At 34.6% G+C, this 19,100-nt stretch overlaps 4 protein-coding genes across 6 annotated transcripts; 1 reads left to right on the top strand and 3 right to left on the bottom strand.

Moving 5' to 3' along the window:
• Nucleotides 1–1,917: 1,917 nt before the first annotated feature.
• On the bottom strand, nucleotides 1,918–5,565 carry LOC116001509 (histidine protein methyltransferase 1 homolog). 2 transcript variants are annotated; one of them, XM_031241382.1, is made up of 8 exons: nucleotides 5,339–5,565; nucleotides 5,174–5,248; nucleotides 4,930–4,996; nucleotides 4,270–4,370; nucleotides 3,758–3,802; nucleotides 3,368–3,676; nucleotides 3,183–3,285; nucleotides 1,918–2,198 (listed from the first exon to the last, which is right to left on the bottom strand). In XM_031241382.1, exons 1-8 carry the CDS (start codon nucleotides 5,483–5,485, stop codon nucleotides 2,116–2,118), a joined length of 930 nt encoding a protein of 309 aa, XP_031097242.1. In that variant the 5' UTR covers nucleotides 5,486–5,565; the 3' UTR covers nucleotides 1,918–2,115. The 2 variants fall into 2 exon arrangements, with proteins under 2 accessions (XP_031097242.1, XP_031097243.1); XM_031241383.1 differs by having other exon boundaries at nucleotides 5,174–5,236; nucleotides 5,339–5,564.
• Nucleotides 5,566–8,966: 3,401 nt separating this feature from the next.
• LOC116001380 (protein RALF-like 32) lies at nucleotides 8,967–9,299 on the bottom strand. The gene has a single exon (XM_031241262.1). It carries the CDS (start codon nucleotides 9,297–9,299, stop codon nucleotides 8,967–8,969), a length of 333 nt encoding a protein of 110 aa, XP_031097122.1.
• Nucleotides 9,300–13,272: 3,973 nt separating this feature from the next.
• Nucleotides 13,273–18,385, top strand: LOC116002623 (pentatricopeptide repeat-containing protein At4g14050, mitochondrial). 2 transcript variants are annotated; one of them, XM_031242790.1, is made up of 2 exons: nucleotides 13,273–15,164; nucleotides 18,212–18,385. In XM_031242790.1, the coding sequence occupies exons 1-2, from the start codon at nucleotides 13,330–13,332 to the stop codon at nucleotides 18,219–18,221; spliced, it is 1,845 nt and encodes a 614-aa protein (XP_031098650.1). In that variant the 5' UTR covers nucleotides 13,273–13,329; the 3' UTR covers nucleotides 18,222–18,385. The 2 variants fall into 2 exon arrangements, with proteins under 2 accessions (XP_031098650.1, XP_031098651.1); XM_031242791.1 differs by lacking the exon at nucleotides 18,212–18,385 and having other exon boundaries at nucleotides 13,273–17,174.
• LOC116002625 (crocetin glucosyltransferase, chloroplastic-like) lies at nucleotides 15,400–16,979 on the bottom strand. Its single transcript, XM_031242792.1, has one exon. The coding sequence runs from the start codon at nucleotides 16,941–16,943 to the stop codon at nucleotides 15,549–15,551; it is 1,395 nt and encodes a 464-aa protein (XP_031098652.1). The 5' UTR covers nucleotides 16,944–16,979; the 3' UTR covers nucleotides 15,400–15,548.
• Nucleotides 18,386–19,100: the final 715 nt, after the last annotated feature.

The raw sequence follows: 19,100 nt of genomic DNA, 5'->3' as shown, positions 1-19,100 counted from the left end.
TCATGGTTAAAGATCATTTATGAAACTTTTGGTTTCAAAGATTTACCCATGCCCAATTTGTCTACTCAAATTTGCTTAAGAGGGAGGGGGTGTTTGGGTATAGCTTATTTGACCAAATTGGTCAATCAACCAAAATTGATACTCCGTATTTGGGAGGTTTCAAAACATTGTAATGGCAAAAGCTCTCAACATTATTATTAGTAAAAAAGAGATTTTGAACTAGTTTTAGTAGGACTCACACCTTCCGTGTTATAGAGAAATGAAGTAAACGACCCTTAAGGCTCTCTTATTTCTCTATTTCCTTTCCTACGTTGCATCAAAGCGTTTATTTTTCCTATTAGGAGCTCTACTGTTCCCTGCCAATGTTGAAGTATCATTTTCTATCAAAGATAAAACATTTATTAAATATGTTCTGAAATTATATACTCCGTAATATATAACATTGTATTTTATATTTTACAATAACATGGATATTAAACACTTTTATTGTAATAAAAATAAAAACGACAATTTGAGTAACACAAATAAATTAAATTGCAAAGAAATTAAACAAAACCAAATATGATGCTAATAATTATAAGAAAATGACTAATAAGAAAATATGTAATATAAAAAACAAAAATCAGATATTAATATAACAATAAACTAATAATAATATTAATACTAATTATCAAAAAAAAATATTAATACTATTAATATTAGTAACACTTGTGGACTCGCCACCTCTAGTTCGCATTCATTGCTCTGTTTGCGTTCTCGGTTGGCCGGAGGTTGTGGAATAGTTTTCGTGGTAGGACGCAGAAATCGTCTTTCGAGACGGTGGATGTTTCGGCTCCGGTGGATGGAGAAGGTGTTGATTGGACGACCACGACCTTGGATTTGGTTGCGAGGAGGAGCACTGAGGATATTATCCAGTATGTTCTAATTTGAAGCACTCTTCCATGGCTTCCACCGCACATGAGAAGAAAAGAGAAAAAGAAAAGAGAGCAAATTGCCCTCAAGATTTTGTCCATTACAATTTTCCGGCCAAATTTGGCCAGGACCAAATTTGTTTTAAAAAATCATAGTTAAAGGACTAATTTGTTAGTTTTTAAAGTCAAGTTTTCCTACTGAGGAAAAAATATCCATATTAAATTAAGTTTTAAGGCCAATTCTTAAAGATTTTGTAAAAGTTCATTGCCTCATTAGTTTAGGTACCACTGTATTAATGCATCATCATTGATTACACAATTCATAGTTCACGCCTACAACATGCAAGACAACCTCCTCAGTCCACACCTGGCTGATGGAAGTGTGGACACTAGTGTAACTAGCTAATTCACTATCGATGAATTGTATTAAGAGTAATACTACACATTCTCATTTTTACTCCCAGCTTACGTGTCATATTCTAATTCATCTAGAAAAATTGATGGGCCACATTTTTGTTATTTACTTTCTCTTCTATAAATCAAATCATGACACATGACAGAAGTTTTACTCCACAGGAGTACATGTATCATTTTCCTTGTATTAATGTGTTTGTCATTAGAATGCCCACAAAAGACAAAATCTCCCGCCTCAAGGCCCCCACACCTTGGCCTTACAAGATTGTAAAAGGGTAAATCACAGTGACTCGGTCAACCCATTTGGTAAGAGGACCAGTGTCTCGTGCTTACAAAGAGTCACTCCTAAAAGAGGGTAAAACTCCACACTGCGGTTGTCATGGTTCGATCTTGTGTTCTTGCCCACAATCTACCTAAGAACTGTCTTTGTCTTTCATGCCAAAGGTGAAGGAAGAGGTGGGTCGAGTGGCAAATGAAGAATCCCTAATCCCCTGTTGGCATCCCTAGTTAAAATACAGTATTCTACTACATTGGTTTTACATGAGCAAAAAGATAATTTTATAAGAGCTTTATCCCTGTGAATAGCTCTACGGAACAAAACAGCAAAATAAGACATTTTAGGTCTGAAAATATGAAGTGAATATTAGTGCACATACTAGTAATAGAAATGATGTGATAATTTGAGAAAAGGAAAAACACTGACTTCATTCTTCCATCTCTGGAATAAAATGCCAAATTAGGTATATTTCTCTTCAACATTCGACTAACAACTAAAATTCACGGTCACCTTCTACCTGAAATGAAGTTTCCACACCTCTCGGACATTAGAGGAACCATCTGCAAACTCAGCCACGAGAACAGCTGCAAAAACACCTGATGAAGTAGGAGTTCAAATATCAGTTGTCGAAAGTGTCAACAATACTAAAAAGGGCACATTCACAGGCTTGTCCTTGTGCTCACTGAACAATCAAGTTTTTGTAGATTAATCTAGCCAAGCTCATCTATACTTTATACTCCGTATTTTATTTTATTGTATCTTTTCTTTTACAAGGAAAGCACAGGTGCAAAATGGTGGTGACTTCAAAATAACCAGGGAATAAGGCTAGAAGAACTTGTCCTTGCCACAACTCAACTTTATACGAGTTTCCAGCATGTTGGGATAGCAACTGACGTTGTATTCAGAAAAGAACAGAATGCAGGCAAGAAATCCATTGAACCTATCAGTTGTACGCAGTGTTCAGAAACCATGCAAACCCTCTCTTGTTTCCAAAGATGGAAGACTAACCCCTCCCTAAAGTTTCACTAGTTTTAACACTCGAGTTTCACTGCAGAAAGCCAAGAATTACTTTCCATTCAGTTAGGAATATCATAATCTAATCTTGACCCATAATCCAAAAATGTGTGCAAACTGGCAAATTGTACATGTACTGTGTTGCCATGTGTCTATTGTTTGAAAGACAAAGTGTGTATACATTTGACAAGATGTAAATACATGAATCAGCACTAGAGCCTTACAGGTGGGATGGTTGCAATATTGATCGTTTAAAATTAGAGAATTTCCATCAAAAGTTAGCTCCATTCTTCTTACATAAATAGTGCACCCAAATAAAAATATACGGCACCTTAAGAAAATCTCAAGCTAGTGAGCTAAGGAAGAATCTTTTATAATTATCTCAACCTATAATGCAGTGCCTGATTGAAAACAAAAATAGTAGTAGAGTCAAACTCATTTACCTTTCTATCTACAAAATACAATATAATGGTCAAATAACTTAAGAAAGTATGCCCATCAGCCCATGCATTAAACTTTGCATGTCTGCATATACGAACTTATAACTATGCTAAAGCAATGCTTACCATCTTTCTCCACCATGGAAATAAATCGTCTTGATCCTCCACCAACTCCAAAGTAATGCTTTTTAGCAGCTACATAGACAACTCCATGAGGACTACATATGCACTGTAAATATGAAAAGAAGCAGAAGGATCAAGAATAAAGAAATCCTTCAAAAAAGACAAATCTAAAGCTAAATATAGAGCACCTTTTTAATAAGTTTATAGAGACTGGGGAGTGCAGAAATTGAATACACTGTTTCAGCCATGAGAACTATATCATAACCAGCAGTGTTCACAGTTTGACATTCGTTTATACCATTTTCATCAGAAAGTATTTGGGGAAGAATGCGATGAACTTCACTCCAGTCCCCTGCAAAGTAACGCAGTTCGGCCTCAGAATTGCATTTTTCTGTGGAGGATACTGATATCTGCTGAGTATTGGCATTTACATTTGGAATGGTGAGGCACTGCAGGACTTCAGCATTAAAATCCTGAAAGTGCACAGCAGCAGCACCCTAATGCACCAAATAGAGAGATGTGTTAAACACCAGAGAAACAGGCAAGCTTGTAATTAAAGAAATCACGTTTAAGTACACCTGAGAGAATGCAAATATCCCAGGAAGTCCATGACCACAGCCAAGCTGAAATATTTATTTTAAAAAGAAAAGCATCATTAGCATTGATTATTGAAGAGAATAAAAAGCTACAATACAGTAAATCCCAATTCCATCATGGCATCATCCAACTTTATAGCAGTGACAGTGTCTATAGCTGCTTCCGTCTAGAAAGATAACAACAGTTCTAACACAAGCCAATTTAGACTGTTGACAAAATGAGAGCACTATTAGTACACACCAGACTGTTAAAAATTTCCTCATTGCCTACATCCCGGAATAGAAAGAATAAAGACAAGAAATGCATAGACTATATGTTACACAACTTTTTTTAATAGCTTGAGAAGAAGTCAAAGGGAGCAAGATTTCAGCATTCACGATCCTTCATTTGTTTTTAAACACAGACACACATACAAAATTTAAGTTATGACTTGCAAGTTCAGTTTTGGCCTCAGAGGAGAAGATGGAAAATCACCTCAGAATTAGGAGCCCACCTCTAAAACTCTCTTTCCAGTGAATGACAGCTTTTTCTCTTTCATTTCGGAGTTGAGAGTTTTAATTAGATCTAGTGAACCTTCCCAGAGTTTGAGCCCTCCTGATATAAAACATTGTGTAATGCATAAAAATTATGTCATAATAAAAGTAAGCCACTATACTAATTTTCCTGTTATCTCTTTTTCAATCAATAATGTCTAACTGGGTTTTAACACATGATATTTATATAGACTTTTTTTTATTCAGTAACCACCATCTAAGAAAATGCAATTCCAATCCATCAAAAACAATTGATAATAAGTTTGAGATCCAGTACCCACTTTAAAAAATGTTTACCAGCAAGTAGTTCAGTGGTTCCCATCCCACATCTCAACTTAATCAGATTTCACTGAGACAGTTATCAAAAAACAAAAGAGAATGTGCACACACTTCCGATAGGATTGCTATGTTAACTGGCACATTTTTGCCATGAATAAGCCACACAAAAACAGAAAAAATAACCAGATCCTTCAAGAGATTTGATTAACACTAATGTAAACAATAATGATTTACAAACAATTATAATTCCAAATTTTATCTACAAAGCAGCATGCTCATTGAAATGAAAATGTAATGATATTATTTCTAATATGTACAAAGTCAATGCAACTCTCACAGACCTTCGTATTTCCCCGGGACTAAATCCGAATTGGACAACCCGAAAACCTCCTTTGTACTAACTCTTCCCTAGAAAAAAAGAAGCAAGCATTGGTTAAACCTCTTCCAATGAAGTACATAACACAAACAATTTTAAAATCCAAAAGTAAGAGTTCATTTCTCAGCTCTAGAATTTTATGCTTCTTTCAATTCCAGTAAAGACTATACAAAATTTCGAGTAAAACCAAGAGCACAAAGTTTATTTACCTTGAGCAAAGTATGTCCATCCACATTCACTGGCTCAACGGTAAGGTCCGCATTTGATGAAGCCTGATTTACATACAAAACATTGATTTTATCCACAGTCCAAAACGAAAACAAGAGATAATATGGCAAGGAGTAAGTGTATAGACCGAAAAATGAAAGCAATACCTGTGAGGGAAGGACTTCTAGGCATGGAGGTGGAGGAAGGGTAGGGTTTTCAGGGGAATCAAGAAATCCTAAGCCTAAACCCGATTGAGGTTTTTCATCAAAGAGGAAAAACGTGCCCGCAGGAGAAGCTGAAGGGTTCGTATCCATTGGAGCTTATGGAGTTCAGGCGTTCAGCAAACAGTTTGGCTACAGAACAGGGAGGCCAATACAAAAGCTGTTGCGCTGGCTGGCCTGACCACGCTTCAAATTTAGCCTATGAGCTATGCCAAATCATTACTGTGTTGGTCCACACAGCTACTATCAAATAATGCATATTCAATATAAAAATAATGTATATTATATTTAGAGGATGTACATTATTTTTATATTATAAAAATAATGTACATTCAGTACAAAAATAATGTACATTTAGTACATTAAAAATACACATTTTATTATGGTCCACACAATAATTTGCCGAGCTATGCGTGAAAATACAATTGATCGTCAAGAGCTGTTGCTCTGGCTAGCCCATGGGAATCGAATCTGCTCACTTGCCACTTAATTATCACATTAGGTTGTTACATATTGTATCTATAGTTAACATATTAGGTTAACATTATCCTAACAATTGTACTCATTTGCAAGTTGATTTGAAATGCCACGTGAATTTCTTTTTTTTTTTTTATTATTCTATATATTTAGCAAACTTTCTATTCTAGCAAACTTTCTATTCTAGCAAACTTGCTAAGTACATAAAAGACTGTCATTCGATAGTCTTTGTGTACTTAACTGGTAGGTAAAATCTTTTTTTTTCTTTTTTATTATTTTATTATTATTATATAATCATGGTTGCAGTAGGCGCTAGTCGGTAGACTAGTGCCTAGCGCCTAAGTGGTCTAGGCGGCGCTTAAGCGGTACCTAGGCGGCAACTTATAAAAATCAAAAAAATTAATTCATGTGCGTGGGTGTATGTCATATATTATATTAACAATATAATATATATATATATATATATATATATATATATATATATATATATATATATATATATATATATATATATATCTTACTTCTCTTACTTATATAAATAAATAAATTTAAAAATATATAAATGTAATAATAAAATTAACAAGGCCGACTCGTTCGAGTTAACTCGACTAACTCTGCCGAGTTAACTCGGCCAAATTCGGCCTAGTTGGCCGCCAACTCGGCCCAGTTGGCCGAGTTAGGCGCTAGGCGGCCTCCTAGGCGAACGCTTAGGGAGCTATTCGCCTCGGTCCAGGAGCGCCTAGCACCTAGGCAGGTGCCTAGGCGGAGATTTTTGCAACAGTGATATAATATAAAATGAAGTGGAACCCATTTTTGAATGTAAGACAATTTTGCAGGGATATAAAATAAATAGTAGACAATTTGTAAATTTAATGATATGGAAGCGCGATCTATTTTAGAAAGTGAGAGAAATCTGCGGGGTTAAATGATAGTCTTATATATTAACAGTTTGTATCTGTAATTACCATGTGATGTTCCTTCAATTTGTGTATCATTTACAAAGGGTGTTTACAAATCTGTTCAGTTCCACTTCGCATTTATTATGATTTCAGTTTCGATTTGAACCACTAGTTCAAAATTTATTTATTTATTTTTGTAAATTCTATTTTCTATTTTTTAAAATATTTTAAATTTAACAATTATTTTCTTTTATTTATTTCTTCCCAATTCTGAATCGTAATAAGAACCTTCCCAATTGTTTCAGTTTGGTTGTTATAGTTTCGGTTCAAATTGAACCGTAGTCATCCCTATATATAAGTAATAATTTGTAAGAAAAAAAATAAATTAAATAATTTTTATAAGGGTAATAATGTCCATTTAACATCAAAAGAGGAAAAACTACCACTTTAAAAATAATTGAGGGGCTAATGTAGATGCATAAATAACTCAAGGAGAAAACGTTCTATAAGCATAATAATTCATGAGAAAAAGTGTCATTTTCCCATTATATAATAATTATAGGAATCAATTGTATAGTTTAATTAATGGGAATTAAAATTAGGATGGCGCAATTTAGGGTGTGTTTGGAAACTTGAAAAATGTCTTTTTTAGTTTCCAATGTTTAGAAGTGCCTGAAAAATCTAGTCAAAACAAAATATTTTCTGTTGAATGGGAAAAACATGGCTATTTATCTTTGTATCTTATATTTTTATATCAATAGAAATTCATATATTGTTTGAGTAATAAAATTAGAAAATATCAAACTAATTTTGATATTTAAATTATAAGAGTACACTAAACTAAACTCTTCAATTATAAAGTTTTCACATTTTGTAGTGGGATTAGCATATATGAAGAGAAAATTACTAAAGCATGAGAGATTGAGTTAACTATTTTTACATAACTAATAAACTAAAACCGTTATATATATATATATATATATATAACTAAAAACCTTGTGGTCTAGTGGCACTCGGTGTCCCGATTAACACTCCCACATGGATGATGGGAGTAGGTTTGAGCCTCAGTCGAGGCAATCGAGTCGGTAGTTTTCAAAGAAAAAAAATGAATTCTACTTTATTTTATTCTATTATAAATAGATTAGGCTTTTTTTTTTTTTTTTTTTTTGAAGGCAAAAACTTTCTTTCATTACGTAATAGGGAACTCAAAGGTACAAATGAGAGGCTCAAAACGTCAATACCTAGAGTCTCTATACATCAAAGTGGATTTGGCCAAATCATGGGCCTGAGACCTGAGTGTTCATAGTCCTTGTTATGTATCTTATGGACACATGGTTAAGCGATGCCATGATAGACTTACATTCTTTTGCGATAATACCTGCATAAGAACGATCATCCAACTGGCAGTTTAAGTTATTGCACGCGTTCATGCAGTCCGACAGATTAGGCTATTTAAACTATCTAAAATCTTTATATTTTTTCTTCAATTACCATATAAAGTAAATAATTAAACAATTCTATTATATGCCAAGTTGCTTGTAACTCAATAACATTTATGTGACTCTCTAAAATAAGAGGTCGTTCGAATTCAATCGAAACATTAATTCTTTGTGCTTCAATAAATTGATAAAGTATGTTTGGATATATTGTAATAGAGTCAATAGGTAGTACTCAAAAAATAATTCTATTATATAAAAATAAATAAAATAAGATGGTTAAACCCATTAAGATTTTTTTTTTTTTGAAGAAAACCCCTTTAAGATTAGTCCACCACAACAAATAAACAGTAGTGTTTGGCAAATGATTTTAGCTGATAGTTATTAACGAATTGAGTTAATGAGTTAACTAATTGATAATATTAGTGGTTGTAAAAATATATTTGCTAAATTAGTTGATAACTAATTAAATGCAAAATGACTTTTAAAAGTATAATTTATTTTCTCAAAAAGTTGATCGAAAAAGCTATTTTGATCATCAACTTTTGAATTGTAATTTTTTGGAATAGTAAGCCGTTACAAAAAGTCTATTACTAAACACTCTGATTGTTTAACCAAATCAAACAATTATCAGTGATCAAACAAACCAAAATTAACTGATAAAACTAATTATATTAGCAAACATGCCTATATATCTCACATAGTTATTAGCAATAATTTCATAAAGGTAAAAGTAAAAGAAAAAAAAATATTTAAGGATTTTCATTGATCATCTCTACAGCGGTAGTAACTTGAACACCCTCTATCATGAGGGTTAGAAGGCTCCGGAACACAGCTCCGAGTATACGGCTTACCGGGGCCGCCGCTGTTGCACACCGGCTCGTCCCGCTTCAAGGCTCCGGTCGAGATGTGCTTCCTCTCTTCCAGAAACCTCCGGCTCACTTCCGACTCCATCAGCATCTCTATCTCGTCGGCGCTGCACTCCGCGATCGAGCCGTTGCATCGCGATCCTTCGCCGGGCGAGACCGCCGTGGCCGGGAGGAGTAAGAGAGAATGGATTAGGAGGAGGAGGAGGTTTCTAGCGGTGGATCTCATTTTTCTTCAATGTTTTTGTGTAGGGTTTGTGTGTGAGAAAAATTATATAGACAGCGCGCATATGGGGTTGAATGTTTTTGTATGATGGTAGTGGAAGTCAGAGTAGGAGCATAGGGACCGCACTTCACCCACCATATGATTGAGCATTGTCACGCCGAAGAAAAGGTGGGTTTGGAGAAGACTAACTTTAGTTTCATTGAAAAAAACAAAGTGTTAAATAAGTTATTGAATTTAAAATATTTATAATCAAATTATTTAATAAGTAACTAGTTTGATTGATGTAAGTGGTTGTGCACAATCATCTTTTAAATGAAGTCGGGAGTTCAAAGCATCTTTCGAATGGAAAAATTAATGGGGTCAGCACTCTATCCCTTATTAATTGGATCGGCGTAGGGTGAACGGGGATTAGTTTGAGTATGATACGTGTTTAAAGGTATTTTCTATAGTTAGGGTCTACTCACGACACTTTGTGGTCTAACAAAAAAAATTATTTAATAAGTAAAATATGTGTGATTAGGATAATTTTTTTTATTTCTTTCAATGTATTACGGAATAATTTGAAGTGATAACATTTCAATATATCACTATTTCCTTCCAACTAGCACGACAAAAGAAAGGAAAACCCGTAATACATATAATTAAGCAATGTGACTAGATTGTATTTAAAAGAACTAAAAAAAATAAATCTCAACTACACATATTTTACATATTTGATGGCGCAAAATGTATAAGCTCAATAACCTAGTTGACACTTTTTTCAATGTAATTTAACTATTTGTTCATTACGAAAAATTAGTACTATAATTTTTGTTGCCCTATTTCTCTTTTATTAATAAAATCACAATGCATTCTAGCATGAATTTTACTTAATTAGCTTCATTTTTTTTAGGTTTAGGATTTATCAAAAAATGCACATTATATTGTTAATAATTGTATTCTATAGTGTCAAAAATTGTACTTTTAAAATTGAAAAAAGTTACCAAATTATCAAAATATTCTTTTTATTAAATTGCACCAGATTTGTTAGATTGTTCATTCTAATGTGAGTGTGGGTGTGTGTATATAACTCTCATGAGAACTAGACTTTCCTTGAGAATCAGGGTACTAACCACATTCATCCATCTAGAATGATCATCAATAGTTGGAAATTAAGAAAAAATGTGGTGATAGTTTCGTAATTATTACAGTACACTAAAAAACACTTTATAGTGCATTGCAAATAACTAATAGTGCACACATTCAAGTGAACTATTATAGATCTTGAGTGCACACTTAATCATTCGTGGATGTGCTATCAAGGTTTTTTTTTTTTTTTTTTTAATGCATTGTAATAATTACGAAAATGTCAAATCATTTTTCCTTAATTTTTTTTAGCTCTTTATCATCCTAAGTGGATGGATGAGCTTAGTTTGTAGTCCTCACTAGAAGCTTAGTTGTCATTTGAACTTTATTATATATATATATATATATGCAAATAAATATTTTTTTAAAATCCGAGTGTAACTAAGAGCATCCTTATCAGTATTGGTTTTTATGTAGTTTTTATCAGGCCATGTAGGAAAGAGAGTGGGGGAGGAGAGAGAAAGAAAATCAATGAACATGAATGATTCACGCGCCAGCTAGGTGCACGAAACGCACACCTGTGACTTTAATTTCTTATTTCTTTATCTTCTAAGCATCAGAAGAGGGCCCACAAATAAACTTTATTTGCAGAAGTTAAAAACTTGAAAAGAACCCCTTCCCACACCAGTTAAAAACACATTTATAGTTTTTTTTATCTGTAAAAACTAAATAATATCCACAGATGTGAATGCTCTAAAAAGAAGTAATAATTGCCAAGCACATTGTGCTTATGTGGCACCTCTATGACTTTTCTTGAGGATCGAACCCCTTGATAGGTAGTGACTTTTTAGGCTGTAATAAATAGAGAAAATATAAAAATAAATACTACCTCCGTCCCAAAATGGATGTCTGGTTCGTTTAACGAGGTTTGACTGAAGTAATTTTTAATCCAATTTTTCATATTATTAAGTTTAGCATATATAAAATTTATATATTTAGAAACTACATTAAAAGTACTATTCAACACAAAAAATTAAATTTAAAAATAATAAAAAATTACTAAAGAAAATATGCAAAAAAGGAAGAGTTGGTTTGTAGGACATGTAAAATGGGACAGAGGGAGTACTATTTTATTTTTTTGAAGGTAATAAATACTATTTTATAATATGGTCAATAGTGCTAAAAAAAATAGTGATTATTATAAAGTGGAATCTTTTTCGTTTGTCATATCCAATTTATCTAGCACACGGTTTCAAATAGTAGATATCATTTTGAATTCTCTGTGTGTGTGAAAGTCCAATTTTGCCCTATTCAACAGACAAAATTGCATCTCATTACATAGAGACATAAAGTATCATTACCATAAGCACAAACCATTCCAAAAATTAAAATAATAAACATATTTAGTGGAGTATAAACATGTGGTGGGAGTGTGGGACCCATTTTGCATAGCAACAAAATTTCAATAATTGAAATGTCAAATGCTATTTTCCAACTTTTTACCCCTCTAACCCTCTTTGCCGTTGCACAAATATAAACAATTTATTTTGTTCTTAAATATGTTTCGTGCCAAACCCACCAATACACATAATATAAAGTGCAATATATGTATGTAGCAATCTAGGGTGCGTTTGAAAACTCAAAAAATAATTTCTATAATCATTTTCTAAGTTTTTAGTGTTTGAATGTTCCTAGAAAATCAAGTTAACACAAATCTCCTGTTGACTTAGAAAAATATGCTTGATTTGAAGGAAAATGGCTTCTGCCAAAATTTGGCGAAAGCCGCAGCATCACAACACCATGGAAATACCCACAGAAACTTCCATAGCACCACAATATCATGGACAACACTATAGCGGGAAACCAAGGTCTGATTTCCGCAGGAAACTAGAGGGTTTGTTTGTTTGTTTGTTTTTTTTTTGTTTTTATTTTATTTTAATAAATAATATTATTTTTGATATTATAATAAATATTTTTATATTCTAAATGATTAAAATGTTTAATTATACAATTTTATTCATTTTTTTGAAAAATGACTCATTTTCCAGAAAATATTTTTTAGAAGTCATTTTCCTCGTTTCCAAACATATCCTTAGTTGAGTTGGTCGGTTGGTTAACTTAGTAATTATAAGGTTCTAAATTCAACTCTTTGATATTTTTAGTTTAAGTTAATAAGCTATGGGTAACGCTTATTGCTGAAAAAAAAAACCCTCTAATATTTGCGTTTTGTTGCGATTATATCCAAAATTTATCATATAATTTGATGATATTATTATCATAATATTAATATTAATTTAGTGTAACCCCCAACTACTTTCCTACATGTTCTTTAGTACTTCTATCAGTATTTTCTTTCACAAAATGTCGATTGGTTGCTCCCACCAAATTAAACATTCATACATTAAAGAATTATGGATTTTGATAGAAGATAAAACAAGTAAAAATATACTCTTATAAAGATTTTTAATGTGGACATTGTTATTAATATTATGAGTATTTAAGGCGATGTTTTGTAAACCTACTGAAGCACAAAGACAATGAGGCTCGAACCTACTCCCGTCATCCATGTTGGAATGTAAACCGGGACACCGGTTGCCACTAGACCATAAGGTCTTTGGCCATGTCTCTATTTTCTCTGTTCTCAATTTTATCATTTTCATGTCTATTCTATTTTCACAATATAGTTTGCAAGTTCACCATTATTTGGCTAGGAGTTAACAGATTTTTTCCTAATAATTCAGGAATCACATTAATAATTGAAATATTATAGAAAGGGCATAAATTACAAATTTTCTTTAATAAATTGTTATTTGAAAAATAAAATAGCCACGTGAGGAGCATTTTCCGTTCCAAAAATATTATTTATATATTTAATTAGTTTTAGCGTATCAAGCTTCACGGAAAATATTTGGAACAGACTCTGAAGCCATCAGAATCTGTAGCGAATACGCAAAGCAACAGGTCATGAATGCCTCGTTCCTGTCTAATTCACCAACTTCAGCAATGTGCGAGACGCCAAGCTCCATTGCAAGGCAAGAAACTCCATGCCCTCATACTAAAAACCGGCCTAGACCAGTGTGCTGCCCCCTTTCTCAGCAATGGTCTCATAGATATGTATGGCAAATGTCGCTTACCGGGAGACGCCCTCCAGGTGTTCGATGAAATGACCCACAGAGACTTAGCTTCCTGGGCTTCTATTTTCACCGCCCACAACATAGCCAGCCTTCCTCGCTGCACTCTTTCCATCTTTCCGAACATGTCACGTCTTGACGGCTTTGATCCGGACCATTTTGTTTTCGCTAGCCTCGTTAAGGCCTGTGCTAACCTCAGTGATTTGAGAATAGGGAAACAAGTGCACGCACAGTTTATTTTGTCACACTTTTCGGGTGATGATGTTGTGAAGTCTTCCCTTGTTGATATGTACGCCAAATGTGGAGTGCTTGATCTTGCTCGGGCTGTTTTTGACTCAAGTTTGTTTAGGAATTCAATTTCTTCAGCTGCAATGATTTCTGGGTATGCACGGCATGGGAGGCAGTGTGAGGCTATGAAGCTTTTTCGCGAGTCTCCGGCCAGGACTTTATTTATGTGGACAGCTTTAATATCTGGAATGGTGCAAAGTGGGCATTTGTTTGATGCATTTAATCTTTTTATTGAGATGAGAAAAGAGGGTGTTGAAATTGAGGATCCATATATCTTTTCAAGTATGATTGGAGCTTCTGCTAGTCTAGTAGCGTTGGATCTCGGGAAGCAGGTTCATGGCTTGGTTATAGGTTATGGTTATGAATGTAGCTTGTTCGTTAGTAATGCCCTTGTGGACATGTATTCCAAGTGTACTGATATATTAGCAGCAAAAACCATTTTTGATGGCATGGTGAAGAGAGATGTTGTCTCTTGGACCTCGATAATTGTTGGCATGGCACAGCATGGTAAAGCTTATGATGCTTTATCTCTGTATGATGAGATGATTTTGGCTGGTATGAAGCCAAATGAAGTGACTTTCATGGGACTAATTTATGCTTGTAGTCATGTTGGCTTGGTGGAGAGAGGCCGTAGCCTTTTCAATTCGATGACCGGGGATTATGGTTTGAATCCATCCCTACAGCATTATACATGCTTGTTAGATCTATTGAGTCGATCAGGACTTCTTGATGAGGCTGAAAACCTCCTTAACACGATGCCGTTTGAGCCTGATGAAGCTGCTTGGGCTGCACTATTGAGTGCTTGCAAGAGGCATGGAAATACCGAGATGGGGGTAAGAGTTGCTAACCGTATTCTAAATTTAGGGCCGACTGATCCTTCTACCTGTATTTTACTATCTAATATTTATGCTGGTGCTGGTATGTGGGAGAATGTGTCTAAATTGAGGAAATTGATGGCAACTATGGAGGTTAAGAAAGAGCCAGCTTATAGTTGTATTGATTTGGGGAAAGAAAGCCCTGTGTTCTATGCTGGTGAGTCATCATTTCCATTGAAGGATGAGATATTTTCACTTCTAAGGGAGTTAGACTCAGAGATGAGAAGAAGAGGCTATACACCGGATACCACATGGGTTTTGCATGATATGGATCGAAACGAGAAAGAAAGGCAGCTATTTTGGCATAGCGAGAGATTGGCAGTGGCTTACGGCCTTCTGAAGTCCGTGCCAGGGGCAGTTATAAGGGTTGTAAAAAACCTTCGTGTTTGTGGGGATTGCCACACTGTTCTGAAATTGATTTCAGGCATTACAAATCGTAGGATTGTCGTGAGAGATGCCACCAGATTCCACCACTTCAAAGATGGGAGATGTTCATGTAACGACTTTTGGTAATTCCTCAATTTTGATTATGCATTTTAGGACTCTTACCCAAATTCCTTAGCACCATAGGCCATTTATCAATCATTTTCTCATGCTTAAGGTATATATATATCATCATCATACTATTATTTTTCCTTTACTGGATATGCTTCATTTTGATGTCTTGATGGCATATGCAGGCTTGAGCATGTAAGATTTCTTTGCAACACAGTTCATTTGATAGATTAAGATTCCAATACAAAATGCAAGAGAACTATTTTGGATTCTTAATTTCGTTATTTCTTATTGATGAACACCTACCAAAGGCCAAAACATTTTAGGATTCATTGCTATTTCATCATATCATATTGCTATAGACCTGTGTTCTCTAATGGAAAACATTTGAACTGTCATTATATATCTTCCAAAAACTTTTTTAGATTGCGGTTTGAAGAACCACCTTCCTTCATAGCTTCAACAGCTAAACTCGCCCACTTATTGGCATTCTTTCTTATCTCCTCCCCTCTCTCTCCTCCTCCCATTACAATCTCCAAACATCTTTTAATCTCTTCCCTTTCCACAACCTTTTTCTCATTCGCCCGTGCCCACAGTCCTGTTCCCCATACTTCCTCCACTAGCTTAGCATTCGTGAACTGGTCGGAGAAATGTGGACATGCCACGATTGGCATACTAGCCACCAGACTTTCTAGTGTCGAGTTCCACCCACAGTGTGTCAGAAAACACCCTATGGACTTGTGAAAAAGCACTTCCGTTTGGGTACACCATGGCACGACTAGTCCTCGTTCCTCTACCCCCTTATCCTTCATGGCCTTTGCTTCTTCGCTTTCACTCTCCCATGACCTGATGACCCACAAGAATGGGCGCGAGCTTTCCATCAATGCTTCCAAAACTTCTTCCTTTTGCTCGCGGCTTATCTCTGCCAAGCTCCCAAACGAGACGTAAACCACAGAACGCTCTGCCTTTGAGTCTAACCACGATAGATAGTCCTTGGATTTCCCGAACATATCACAACCGAAAGATGTGTCCGTGGCATCATTCCCATCAGAGAAAGCCGACGGGACCAAAGGGCCAATGGGGATGATATTCATATTGGGGAAGATTTTCAGTTGCTTTTCTTCCAAAGCTTCAAAAGTGTTGATGAGCACCAAAGGGTTGGGATCCTTTTCCAAGACCTCCATGTGATCCCTCAAGGTACCTGTCATGAGTGAATTGAGATGATCACTTGGTATGAGAAAGCTTGGAATCTCTTTATGAGATAACAAGGGTAGTCCTGGTAATTTCAGTGAAAATGAGGGGTCATTAATGTCAATGACACCATCTTTATGAACACCATTGTTGGCGTTAAAGAAATGGTGATAAATAGCCAAAGCAGCAGTGCACTGAATGACTAGGAAAGCCGATGGCACGTGGACCGCGTGAGCCACGTCAGCAGCCCAAGGGAGCATAATAGTGTAAACCAAGAAGGTGACAGGGTGGCCCTGGCTAGAACACGTGTCCAATAGCCTTGCGAGATTTCCGGGCCCGGCTTGCTTAAATTTAGCCATGTAGTCATCCGGGGTGGTGGTTTTTGATGACGTGTCGCCGCCGCCGTCGTTGCCGTCGGTAAAGGATTCAAAGAATAAGCGGTCGACGGTTGGGCGGTTGCGCATGCGGCTAAGGCCTACGGTGGTGGTGGCAAAGGTGACACGCGCGCCGGCGCGTGCGAGGTTCTTTGCTAGTTGAAGCGTGGGGTTGATGTGGCCTTGAGCCGGAAGGGAGATGATCATGAAATGATGGTGCTTGTTCATGTTGATGATGGCTTATTAGCAATGTTTTGGGTTAATTCGAAGACGAGTGAGAGTAAAAATGATGAGAATTTAGTGGCTTCTTGTAGTTAGAAAGTGATTAGGACTAATCGCGTGTTTTTGACTTGTTGAGACGGTTTGCGTTGCTTTCAAGAAGGCTGTTTATCCCATTTAATTTGTATTTAGTGTAGAGTTTTCAGCATTCACTATGACATGAAAAGCGAATTTTTTTTATAGAAGCCAAGCAACCAAATAAATACAAAATTTAGTTGCCGTGTTTGACGGACAAAACCAGAAAGAGTTTTACAAGATTTGTAGCTTCCTTTTCCTTGAAGACAAAGTTCGAATAGGTAATGCTTAGTCAAACGCTATTTGGGTGGTCACAATTCGACTTGATTTATGATTGTTAATGACGGGATAATTGGATGAGTATATCACTATTATTACTCTCTAGATGACTCTGGTATGCTCCTAACTCAGGAGATAGGGGTTGGTGTTTAAGCGTTTGTAGAATTCTCCTAATTTCAAATTTTCAATGTTTGAGTGAAAATTAAAAACGATTGTTTTCTCATTGAAATCATAGACATTGTTCACTTCTTTCTTCCATTTAACTATGAAATCCCTTAAACCGTCTCTTTGGTTAGTTTGACAATGTACAAAAAAGAAAATTACTTCTTGTGCTGAATATTATACTTCGTATTGATCCATATGGGATTGTGTTGAACATATCTTGGACTATCCCATCCAAAATGGATAGAAATGCCCTGCACATGATCGCGTCATCTACCCTGATCATCACCGTAGTTGCTTCATACCTTGTCATGTGTACATGACCGGGAACACTCTTTGTAGCAGTCAAAGCAATTAACTCTCTCATATAGTAATGATTAAGAGTTTAGCAGAGAGCAGGTAGAATAGTGCACTTAATGTAGTGCACTTAATGCAGAGCCAATGCACTTATTAGGGAGCACATCAATTACTAAGGAGCATTGCACTTATTAAGGGGAGTCGTTGCACCTATTAGACTAGACTAGTATAAATATTGAGCTCCTATGACAACAAGGGGTACACTAAAACTTATACTTAAAAACCATCAAGCAATACTACTACTTGTCTCTATCTATTTACTTGTCACTCTTTTCATAATCACTTTATGACTTTCCGGTAACATTCTTACCGTCAGTTAAAATCAAAGTTGAATGACAAGAATCAATTCAATTCTAATTCTGTTACAACACGTTTCATTATTTGTTTTGATGTTTTATTTGCAGGGGAGAATAGTGATTCCCAAGGAGCCATTGACATGAGCTATTTTCAAGTTTTTGGGAATCTTTTTTATTATAACTAGTATTTTCGCCCGTGCGTTGCACGAAATGAATTTGTTATAATATTTTAAGAATATTTGGATCGATATACCATTATATAAATTATAACATCGAATATTATATAGTACAGTGCAATTGATGAAATTAGTTGGATTGATTATGTTTTCTGATGTTTTCTTTGCTTGAATGAGAGAAAATTTGATTCACGGATAAATTTTTGTATTATTTATTTAGATAATAAAATTAAAGATAAAATTATTTTTTTTAAAATATAATATTGAATATGTACATTTATTTGATTATAAGATTAGTGCAAAAGTATCACTCAATTAATTGAATAATATATGACGTGTTTGCTTACAATTATCTTAAAAGATCTATATTTAATATAACTTAAGTAATTATATTATTACAAAAATAAATATGGAAAAATGAGAAATAATTTAACTTTAATTATTACGGAGTATAAAAATAAATTCAACGACCAATATTTAGCTTAATTACCATAATAATTATTAGGCAATTATTATTAGTCAATTACAGTGAATTAATTATTTTTCATTAATAGGAATATCAATTCGTATATACAAAAATTATTATTATTATTATTATTATTATTATTATTATTATATATTAAATATGTTTGACCTTCTACAGTGTTCATGTCACACGTGTACTAATTAATTTGATCAATGACATCTAAAGTTGGTGAGAGGATTGCTCAACCTTCTAGTTAATAAATATTAATTATTATGGAGTACTATTTATTAATATAATTAATAAATAATATAATATAATTAATTAATATTTAATTTATATAATTATAATAATATAA

Source organism: Ipomoea triloba, chromosome 13, assembly GCF_003576645.1.
Source record: "Ipomoea triloba cultivar NCNSP0323 chromosome 13, ASM357664v1".
NCBI lineage: Eukaryota > Viridiplantae > Streptophyta > Magnoliopsida > Solanales > Convolvulaceae > Ipomoea > Ipomoea triloba.
Note: the sequence above shows the minus strand (reverse complement) of the source record. Positions and strands in the feature narration are given on the sequence as shown.